Source organism: Crocuta crocuta, unplaced genomic scaffold, assembly GCF_008692635.1.
Source record: "Crocuta crocuta isolate KB4526 unplaced genomic scaffold, BGI_CrCroc_1.0 scaffold10, whole genome shotgun sequence".
In the NCBI taxonomy this organism is placed as follows: domain Eukaryota; kingdom Metazoa; phylum Chordata; class Mammalia; order Carnivora; family Hyaenidae; genus Crocuta; species Crocuta crocuta.
This window is the reverse complement of record NW_027527551.1, coordinates 2,521,340-2,533,016: the sequence shown is the minus strand read 5'-3', so window position 1 is coordinate 2,533,016 and position 11,677 is coordinate 2,521,340. Positions and strand designations below refer to the sequence as shown.

The 11,677-nt window shown below is 39.9% G+C and overlaps 1 protein-coding gene and 1 pseudogene across 1 annotated transcript in view; one reads left to right on the top strand and one right to left on the bottom strand.

The window, feature by feature from the left end:
* Nucleotides 1-460: 460 nt before the first annotated feature.
* Nucleotides 461-11,677, top strand: part of TBPL2 (TATA-box binding protein like 2) — a 27,726-nt gene continuing 16,509 nt past the window's right edge. The window contains exons 1-4 of the mRNA XM_077768453.1: nucleotides 461-750; nucleotides 3,690-4,150; nucleotides 5,006-5,093; nucleotides 7,164-7,255. Coding sequence (XP_077624579.1) covers nucleotides 697-750; nucleotides 3,690-4,150; nucleotides 5,006-5,093; nucleotides 7,164-7,255 — 695 coding nt within the window. The 5' untranslated portion in view covers nucleotides 461-696. The remainder of the gene's footprint in view (nucleotides 751-3,689; nucleotides 4,151-5,005; nucleotides 5,094-7,163; nucleotides 7,256-11,677) is intronic.
* LOC144235016 (small ribosomal subunit protein uS8 pseudogene) lies at nucleotides 2,956-3,344 on the bottom strand (annotated as a pseudogene).

Genomic DNA, 11,677 nt, shown 5'->3' with positions numbered 1-11,677 from the left:
TTCGTTTCAGGAGCAGAACCCATCCATATGACACCCAGTGCTCATCCCTAAAAATGCTCTCCTTAATAATGCCCATCCCCCATTCAGCCTTCCCCCGCCCCCTCCAGCAACCCTCAGTTTGTTCTCTGTATTTAAGAGCCCCTCATGGTTTGCCTCCTTCTCTGTTTTTGTCTTATTTTTCCTTCCCTTCTCCTATGTTCAACGCCTTCACTTCCTTTGCTGCTAACACAGAGACCTCTGTTGTGCAGGCAAAGGCAGCACTTGGCAGGTACTGGAGGAAATCTCCAGATTTGCGGGCCAAGAGCTTCTCAGCAGGAGGCGGGGCGCGGTGATTGAGCGCAGGCGAGGGGCCCCTTCCCTGCGGTCTCCTCCCACGCTCCCCTCTCCCTTTTTCCTAGTGACCCGTGGGCAGGGGGCTGAGTTCCGGATGCCCGCCCTGGCTCTTCTCTGGGTTCCCACGGTCTGCAGCAGCTCGGACTAGGCGGAGGCGGAGGCCCAGGGGAGGGACCTGAGGGACCAGGGCCCAGCCCCTTCTCGCCTCGACCCCCAGCCGGGCCCACCTCGCCAATTGCGCCCGCGGGGCTGATAAATGGCCTGTGCGCCACGCGCGCTCAGTCGGGCTCAGCTGCAGCTCGGCTCCCCTGGGCGCTTCCCTTTTCCCGTCTCCCAGCGCTGCTAACTGTGGGGCCTCCACCCATGGAGGAGGAGCAGACCTACCTGGAGCTGTACCTGGACCAGTGCGGCGCCCAGGTGAGCCCGGAAGCTGCCGCCACTGTCCCAGACGACTAAGCGCGTCCCCGCCCGATTGCTGAGCGCCCAGCCCTGAGCCCGCAGGGTTTTGCCTTCATTACCTCCTACGGAAGTCCTAGAGACCGTAAGAGGTGGGCTTGATTGTCCTCCCCTTTACGTTGAAAGATAGAAGCTTCCAGAGGGGAAATAACTTGCCACGGTTGCCAACCAGAAGTGGAACCTGGTATAGTGTGACTCCGGAGCCATATGGTTGGATGCCCCATCACGGTTATAAAGACACGGGCACGCAGAGTTCGCTTCTGTGTCTCCCGTAGCCACTTCTGGTTCCAAACTGTCTCTGCTTTGTTAGGACAAACAGGCGGACGGTCCCGCGCAGCGCTGGTATCACCCTTTCAAGGGGTAGCAGCCTTGGACGCTAAGAACACGCCTCAAAAAACCATCTCCCGGGTGGCTACAGGTGGAGTTGGTGGTCGGCGGGGTGGGGGGATGGGGCACATATAAGGGTCGCACAATGTGAATCGGAGACACCTGTGGCTTCCTTCAGTTCGCAATTCTTTTTAAAAATTATTACTATTAAAAAGCCTTTAGGGTCAAGTATTGTAGAAAAGAGTGAGGAATCTTCACAAAGAAAAACAAAAGGGCAACTCTTGGGGGGGGGGGCCCGATTTTTTTAAAAGATGGCAATTAGCACCGAGGTAGAAGTAGTGAAGCCACATAGCGTTTCCCCTGGCAAATAAAACCCCACACAGGAACGATGGTGAGTTGATGGTTCTGCAAAGACAGTTTAACAAACTATTTCTTCAGATACAAGGCCAAAGATGCAGTGAATGTGCTGTAAGTATAACCTCTAAATTGTGTTCCTCGGGAAACTTGAAAGGAGGCTGTCAAGCTTCCTTTGCCTTAAAACCTCCTCCTTGGATATCTTGTTGCCACTGCCTTAGATTCCTTGCGGAAGTTGGGTTACCTGAGTGAGAGCTTCCTCCCCTCTCAGCTGCTTTGAAGGGAAAAAGGAGGGGAGACACCAGAGTGTTGCAGATAGCAGTGCTTTGGTGTAAACTGGCTGATCGGACTTTCCAGCTAGTACTGGAGAGGCCAATAACACAATAGGGAGAAATCCAGGCCATTGTCCCCACCTCACTTTTCTTTTCTTTTTTTTTTTAAATACTTTTTAATTATTTCTAGGAGAGAGAGAGAGACAGCGTGAGCAGGGGAGGGTCAGAGAGAGAGGGAGATACAGGCTCTGAAACAGGCTCCAGGCTCTGAGCTGGCAGTCAGCACAGAGCCCGACGCGGGGCTCAAACCCACGAACCGCGAGATCATGACCTAAGCGAAAGTCGGATGCTTAACCAACTATGCCACCCAAGCGCCCCTCCACCTCACTTTTCTTAAAGCCCCTCTGTGGGTGAGGGTAAATGGGGGAGAATTATGTAATTCGAAATGAAATCTAGTGCAAAATCGTATCTCAAGAGAATAACTACGTTCCTCTAAACAAGTGTTTCTTTGAACGATTAGTCACCCACCCCTGCCATCTGCTGGACTTAAGAGTAACAGAACAATTCAGTAGGATCCAGCCAGTTTATGTTAGCTTGAGGTAGCTTTGTCCCCAAAAAGACCCGACATGAGATGTTCGTGAGTGTTCAGTTGTTAGAAGTCCGATCTTCTAAGGTATGAGGTTATCTTGCAGGCAGTGCTCGAAATCTGGAATGTAGGTCTGCAACTTGGGTGAAGCAGGTGGCAATGTATGTATCAAGGTAATCGATTCTTTTCCATAAAACCCATGAATTTTACATTAGCTGCTTCCTTCAGTTACACACCTCATTCCCTCGGTTGATGTTAATAGAAGTTGAGCAGCCTTCCCTGGACTGGAAATACAATACATTGATTTAAACTATTCTTGCCATTTAAATTTCAATAACTGTTTTCCTATTGTAAATTCATGAAACTAGAACATTTGCTCATCTCTCCTGTGATGAGAAAGAATAACCTTAGGTCTTCAGTGGAGTATTGATTAGCACTCAGGACTCCATCTTAAACTTCGTTCACTTTTCTTCTTGAAATAAGAATTTAAAACTCTAAAAGAATACTTAAATCAACTAACATTTATAATCAACTTATGAAATACAGTAAATCTATTAAAAGTACATACAATTTTTAAGAATTATTTTGTCCATTGAGGCATTTTATTTGCACATATAAGCTACATCCCTAGAAAAAGAATTCCAGGATTTTCCCTGCTGTGTGTTTTCATCTGTCTTCTTCATGGTCCACGATGCCAGCTGAGGTTATCAGTACGGTGAAACCAAACTGGTGGGATAGGAGGAGGTTCTTCTGCTATTTTTCTAGATCTTTGATTTGTCATATCTGGGGCTGATCACTCCATGCTTGTTTAACCTGCCTGTGAGATTCACAGCAATGTTCCCAGCTCTGTGATCGTTAAGGATTTCAAATTCACCAATGCAACCATACTTCATCATCACAGTTAGGAACTGGATGAGGAGTTTGGAGCATGGCCTAATAAGGACCTGGCGTTTGCCTCTCTTTTCAACATTGTTAATGCTCTTGAGAGCTTCTGCTAGGACATCCATGCGCACCATTAAGGAGGCACAGAAAGAGGACTCAGAGCACACACAATTTAGAGTATGATTGCTCCGTTTCCTCTGCTATAAAATTAGAGTGGTAACTTCCTATGGGTCTACTGCAGGAAAACTATTTTATGAAAAATGTTTTCTCTACATTTTAAGATCTACTTCCTGGTTCTGTTAAGTGTGCTTTAACCCTGTGATATAACTTAGTGACACCTTATGGAAGGAGGCTTGGAACGACTATAAGCTATCTTCGATTGCTCTGCATCTTGAACGCGCTGCCTGCTAGCTGTAGTGGTATCCCTTTGGTGTGACGCGCTATTTTATTTCTTGCATTTTGTTTTGGAAATGGCCTAGGATGACCTCGCTCCACCCAGGTCATTGCTGCTCAGCCCAGTTGTACCTGATGATGGGTACATACCTCATACATCCAATTCAGAGACTGTGTTTAATTCACATCCTGAAGAAGTCAAAGAAGCATCTGGGCATTTCTCATCTGTGGATCTTAGCTTTCTACCAGATGAACTGACCCAAGAAAATAAAGACCAGAGTGTCATTAGAAGCAAGCAAGACACTGAAGAAAATTGTAAAACTCAAAGTCAGCAAAGTAGATTGTCATTACCCAGAGAACAGGAAGTTGGTCTGGGCTTAATCAGCGGCAGCACTTTGTTGAATTCCCATTCACAAGCGTACGCTGGTGATGCTGACTCAGTCCAGCCCTCTCCTGAGAAACCAAACTCCACGCCTCTGATGTCCATAACTCCCATGACCCCAGTGACCCCTGTTTCAGAATGTTCTGGAATTGTGCCTCAACTACAGTAAGTTGTGTGTGTGTGTGTGTGTTTGTGTTTGTGTTTAATGGGTGAGCTCCTGGATATACCATTTATTTTCCTGGATGTGATGACCACTGATTTCAGAATAGTAGTGTAGGAAGAGAATTTTAAATTTAATTATTCTTTTTAAAAATATTTTTAAAATTTATTTTTGAGAGAAAGAGAGTGTGAGCATGGGAGGGGCAGAGAGAGAGGGAGACACACAATTCGAAGCAGGCTTTAGGCTCTGAGCTGTCAGCACAGAGCCAGGTGCAGGGCTTGAACTCACAAACTGAGATCATGACCTGAGCTGAAGTTGGACACTCAACGGACTGAGCCACCCAAGCACTGCATATTTAATTGTTGTTTTATCAGTTCTTAATGGATTGTGTCTCTAGACAGTTTGGTTTTTTGTTAAATGAAGTACTAATTCTTGATCTCCTAAGAGAGGGTTAAGAGTATATACATTCTTGAAGGATTGTATTGTTTATACTAAAGCACTGTAATTGCTGAGAATTGTGGTTGGGGTAGGATAAACATAACGGATGTAAAGATGTAAAATTGAATTCAGTTTGCAAATTGATTTGGGATTATGCTTGCTATTTTGAGGCATGGTTTTGAAAAAGATTTAAAATTTGCTTTTAGTCAGCTAGTCATGACATTTTAGAAGAAACTATTTTAGGACTTCACTTTGGAATTTTTACATTTTACTAAGGTTCATCACGTTACTATGTATTTCACATTGTGAGTAATTCTAGGAAGTTGCTAATAGACAACCTATAAAATGAGGAAGTCTATATATTTGATTCTTATTTATTTTTTATGTCCAAAATAATTTTCTAAGTTGACTTCTGTCTTCAGGAATATAGTTTCCACTGTAAACCTGGCCTGTAAATTGGATCTGAAGAAAATAGCTTTGCATGCAAAAAATGCAGAGTATAACCCAAAGGTACGATTTCTTGGTATTTCTTTCTTGTAACAATTAGCTACTATTTAGATTTACTTCAGTGCTCGCTTCGGTAGTACATATATTAGATTTACTTCATGTGATAGTGTTGTTGGCTCATTCCTTTGCTGTTGTTTTTAAAACAGAAAAAAATGGTCAGTGCAGAGCTGTCGACAACTCAAATATTAATTGCCTCATTGTCTGCTTTGAAGTTATAAAAAATAACCTCATTCCCTATGCTGAATACAGCAGTGATTGAGCAGTTCCTAAAAGTTAAGATTTTTCCCTTGTCATTCACACAGATTTTTCAGTATGATCACTTTCAGCCTACGGGGATGCTAAGTTTCTTAAAATGCCATCATCTTTTTGGAAAGTTTTTCCTAATGCTTTCCCACCTACCTGACCCGTATATTTCCTATTACAATTTCTCTTGTTTGAAGAAGCTAAATTGTTTCAAGTGTGAACCTCAGCTTCTACTTACTCATGTAAGATTTAGGGACTTCTTTTCTCTCAAAGTTTAATAAAGGCTACTCTCTGTTGTGTCCTACCAAGGCAAGACCTCCAATTTTTAATGGCCAACCAACCTAAGAAGTAAATTTGTTTCTTCAGTCAACATTTAGTAATTTGCTAGTCTTTGTACTTATGAGTTCAAAGACAGACCTAGTGCCTACTGGGGAAAAGGCCACCGTCTTGGATGGCGGAGGATTTATGGCGTTAGATGAAAAAGGCCATATCTGTAGGAACCTGAGGACCTTGTGAGCATCAGCTATTTAGGGATTAAGTTGTTGCTGTTTTGGTAGTGTTCTTGCTGACCCCTGATTTTAAATGTACTCGAATATTACCCAAGTATTTTTTTCTATTTCATGTAGGGCACTGTGATGGGCACAGAAACACAATGATAAGCTAGGATTCTTATGGCTGCAGCCATTATTGACCACATTATTAAGTCAGCATATTTAAGCATATTTTCTTGTCCATCATGCTTAGCTCTCCCTTATTTTTGTGTATAGAATCCTATTTTTGTGTATAGGATCTATCCAAACTTGCACTTGATAGCTAGAGAAATTCTGGCTTGGCACTTGAGCTACCTTAAGAATGTAAGAAAATAAATACCGGGTGAGGGTATTACCTTAAACACTTGGAAACATTCACAAGATTCAGTCGGCTCTGCGCAGTGCAGACTCAGGGTTCCTTCACTCTCTGTCAACGCTTCAAATGTGACATTTCCAGTCCCACCTTGGTTCTGCGGAGCTCTGATCCATATAACCTGCAGTCTTGCATAGTACCCACCCCGGTTTCCTTCCCAGCTTAATGGGGGAGGATGAGAGCAGCACAAGGGAGTGCATGTGTGGAACCAGAGAAGGAGCAGGTCTTTGGTGACATGTCATTGTGGCAGCCCTCCCTTGCATCAGTACCACCTTAAAGGGCTTACCCATGCTGCTGGTGTGGGGGACCACACTTTGAGAACTACTATAGTAGGCAAGAGCTTAAATCATTTTTCTTTGTCCTCTTCAGCATGCCTATCAATGTATATATATTCTGTTCTATATTTTGGCTGCTAGTACATTATAGAGTCTTGGCAAGCCTGTAACATACATCATACTTCCCCCCTCCCCAAATATTCTTTGAAAGAAAAAGGAAGTACTTCAAAGTAAAAAGCACAGCGTCCGATTAGTCATGGTTTTAAATCTCAACTTTACTATTCCCTTTGTAATGTTGGATGCCGAATAACCACTCAGTTTCCCTGCGCACTAAATGGTGATAATCATGGAGTCCGTTAAGCTCTAGCATCAGGATAAAGGTGACAAAACTTATAAACCTCTTAGCATTGGGCTTGAATGCTAAGGCGCTAAAATTTTAGCTCTATTGTTATTATTCTTACCTATTTTTTCTAAGTACATTTTAGAATGATAGTTTTTGTTAGCATTAGCATGCGGAGAATAGACCCAGACATTTTTTCCCTTTCCCATCCAAAATCAGCTTAAGACCGATTTCACGTCCAACCCAGCTTTTCAACTGGAATAGTGTTAAATCCTAGCAGAGGCTAAGTGTTCTTTTGACTTCTGTGTATAGAGGTTTGCTGCTGTCATAATGAGGATCCGAGAGCCCAGGACAACAGCCCTCATATTTAGCTCTGGGAAAATGGTCTGCACGGGAGCCAAAAGGTATGCGGAACCACCTCCACCCTTATCAGACAAGTAATTCTGTATGTGAAACCAGGAAGGATAGTATTCATGTTCTAAAATACCTAGTAGGAACCTACTTAGGTCCCACTTTACAGTTCCCCCGTTAAAACTGAAGGGACTTAGCTAGGCTGTTAGAACTTGTTCTTAAGGTGCATTTAAAAACTATAGTAGTGCTAAAGCCTGTTATAAGCCTGGGGAAGTAGTTATTGTATATTTTTCTCATTGCAGATAAATGGATAGAACTTTTTAAAGGAGGTAAATTAGGCACTTCTTGACCATTAGCTTGAGCATTAGCTCAGGAGGTGACTCTTAAAAGGCTCGTTTTTTTCCCTGGATCTCCTGCATAGGCAGCCCCATGCTGATATAGATCCTTTCATCATAAAACTGTGGTAGGAGAGCTGCTCTTCCCTCCAAGTGTTAGAAGATGAGTAGTAAATTGTCCTCCTGAAAGGTTGTACGAATTTCTCCTCACTCTAGAGATGTATCAAGTATTCATTTTCTCCAAAGAACAGTAGGTGTTAATATTTTTTATATTTGCCAAGTTGCTTGGCTCAAAGTGTGTTAATTACATGTTTTTGATTTGCTAGTGAGACTAACTTGTCATAAGCATGTAAACTGCTGTGTCTTTTGCCCAATAGTCTATGGAAATCACTGTCTTTTGTAAATACATTTTTGTATTTAAGTATTTCCACTACTTTATACTATATAAATGTTATTTCCCAGATTATTATTAATGGTGTTTTACAATTTTTTATACACAATTAAAATTTTTGTGTGTGTACAGTCCAATTTTTCTTTAGGATTTTGATATTTGGTTTCATGCTTAGGAAGCATTCCCCATGCACAACATTTATATAAATATTGACCTCTGTAAATTTTTCTGGCCTCTGTATTGAGGAAAAGAAGTGATGTTTTGATTCAGTTAGAGTTTTCTTTAGGTGATGGAAATATTGTATATTTGTGCTTTCCAGTGTGGTAGCCACTAGTCACATATTGAGCAGTTTTAATTGCTAATATACAAGAGCAGATAGCTAATATACAAAGGAATAGAAATTTTTATTTAATTTTAATCAATTTAAATATAAATAGCTACATGTGGCTAGTGGCTACCATATTGGACAGAGCAGGTCTGGAATTTTATTTCACTGTAAGATCATTTTTTTTTTTTTCAAATGGCCAGTAAATGACCTAATACATTTATTGAACAATCCGTGTGTGTGTGTGTGTGTGTGTGTGTGTGTATGTATATATAGGATGTTTTGTATGAATTTCTCCTCACTCTACAGATGTATCATCTATTCATTTTCTCCAAACAACACTGGGTGTTAATATTTTTTAATTTGTATTTTTATATTATTTATATTAAAATTTTATTATAAACTATATTAACTATATATTATATGTTTATATTTTATATATGTATATGTGAAATATATATTAGTATAGTTGACACACAATGTTACATTAGTTTCAGGTGATTCAGCAAGTTTATACATGATGCTATGTTCACCATGAGTATAGCTACCATCTGTCCCCATACAACGCTATTACAAGGCTGTTGACTATATTCCTTATAATGTGCCTTTAATTCATCTGACTTATTCGTTCCATAGCCGGAAGCCTGTATCTCTCACTTCCTTCACTGATTTTTTTTTTTCCCATCCCCCAGCCTCCTCCCCTCTGGCAACTATCAGTTTGTTCTGTGTTTATAGGTCTGCCTCTTCTTTTTATTAAATTTTTTTAAAAGATTCCACACATAAATGAAATCACATGGTATTTGTCTTTCTCATATGGTATTTATTTCACTTAGCATAGTACCCTCTAGGACCATCCATGTTCTCTCAAATGGCAAGACTTCCTTTTTTATGGTTGCATAATCTATTGTTTCATATACCACATCTTCCTTATCTGTCTATCAATACACACTTGGGTTGCTTTCATATCTTGGCTATTGTAAATCATGCTGCAGTAAACATGGGGTACATTTATCTGTTCAAATTAGTGTTTCTGTTTTCTTTGGGTAAATACCTAATAGTGGAATTATTGGATTGTGTGGAATTTGTATTTTTAATTTTTTGAGGACCCTCTATACCGTTTTCCACAGTGGCTGCACCAGTTTACCTTCTCACCAACAGTGCACAAGGGTTGCTTTTCCTCCACCTCCTCACCAACACTTGTTATTTCTTGTCTTTTTAATTTTAGCCATTCCAAAAGGCGTAAGGTGATGTTTCATTGTGGCTTTGATGTGTTATTTCCCTGATGGGTGATGTTGAATATCTTTTCATGTGTCTATTGGTCATTTCTGTGTCATCTTTGGAAAAAAATGTTCAGGTCCTCTGCCCATTTTTAAATCAGATTTTATATATATATATATATATATATTTTTTTTTTTTTTGGTGTTGAGTTATAGAAGTTCTTTATATATTTTGGATATTCACCCCTTTTCAGATATATCATTTGCAAATATCTTATTCAGTAGGTTGCCTTTTGGTTTGTTGATGGTTTCCTTATTGTGCAAAAGTTTTTTACTTTGCAGTCCCAATAGTTTCTTTTTGCTTTCTTTTCCCTTGCTTTAGGAGACCTATCTAGAAAAATGCTGCTGTGGCCGATGTCAGAGAAATTACTGCCTGTGTTCTTTTCTAGGATTTTTATGGTTCCAGGTCTTGAATTTAGATCTTTAATCAATTTGAGTTTATTTTTGTGGAGGGTGTTAAAAAGTGGTCCGGTTTCATGTTTTTACATGTAGCTATCCAGTTTTCCCAGCATCATTTATTGAAGAAACTGTCTTTTCCCTATGGGATACTTTTGTCTCCTGTGTCATAGATTAATTGGCCATATAATCATGGGTTTATTTCTGGGCTCTCTGTCCACTGATCTAAATGTCTGTTTTTGTGCCTATTTTTGTGTTTTGATTACTACAGCTTTGTAGTTTGTCTTGATATCTGAAATTGTGATCCCTCTAGCTTTGTTTTTCTTTCTCAAGATTGCTTTGGCTATTTGGGATCTTTTGTGAGTAGTAATCTAATTTGGTGAAAAATGTTGCTGGTATTCTGATAGGGATCGCATTGAATCTATGAATTGCTTTGGGTAATAGGGACATTTTAACAATATTCTTCCAATCCATGAGCATCGAATTTTTATCCATTTATTTGTATCCTCTTCGGTTTCTTTCATCAGTGTTTATAGTACAGGTCTTTCACCTCTTTGGTTAGGTGTATTCCTAGGTATTTTATTCTTTTTGGTGCAGTTTTAAATGGAGTTGTTTTCTTAATTTCTCCTTTTTTATTAGTGTATAGATATGCTACTGATTTCTTGGTATTAATTTTGTATCCTATTTTACTGAATTCATTGATTACTTCTAGTAGTTTGGTGGAGTCTTCAGGATTTTCTATATATGGGATACTGTCATCTGTACATGGTGACAGTTTGGCTTCTTTACTGGTATGAATACCTTTTATTTCTTATCTGATTCCTTTGTTTTGGACTTCTAGTATTATGCTGAATAAAAGTGGTGAGAATGGATGTCCTTGGCTTGTTCCTAACTTCNAATGGAGTTGTTTTCTTAATTTCTCCTTTTTTATTAGTGTATAGATATGCTACTGATTTCTTGGTATTAATTTTGTATCCTATTTTACTGAATTCATTGATTACTTCTAGTAGTTTGGTGGAGTCTTCAGGATTTTCTATATATGGGATACTGTCATCTGTACATGGTGACAGTTTGGCTTCTTTACTGGTATGAATACCTTTTATTTCTTATCTGATTCCTTTGTTTTGGACTTCTAGTATTATGTTGAATAAAAGTGGTGAGAATGGACGTCCTTGGCTTGTTCCTAACTTTGTGGGAAAGCTCTCAGTTTGTCACCATTGGGTATGATGTTAGCTGTGGGTTTTTTGTATATGGCCTTTACTAGGTTGAGGTATATTCCCCTAAACCCACTTGGTTGAACATGTGTTGTTGTTTTTTTTTTTTTTACCACAAATGGTTGTTGAATTTTGTTGTTTTTTCAGCATCTGTTGAGATGATTATATGATTTTTATCCTTCATTTTGTTGTTGTCCTATGTCCTGTTGATTGATTTGTAAATATTGAATCCTTCTTACATCCCCAGAACAAATCTCATTTGATCGTCATGCAGGATCTGCTTAATGCATTGTTATATGTGGTGTGCTAATATTTTGTTGAGTTTTGTATGTATGTGACAAATCCATTCTTAATCCATATTTTCCCCTACCTGTTTTTACATATTCTTTATATGCATCTGGGTAAGCTCCTGGGCTGTCTCTTCTGTTGATCTGTATATTCTTGGACTTAGAAATCTCCCATTTTAAAAAAATTGAATCTTCATTTTTGAGAGAGATAGAGACCGTGTGAGTCAGGGGAGAACAGAGAGGGAGACAC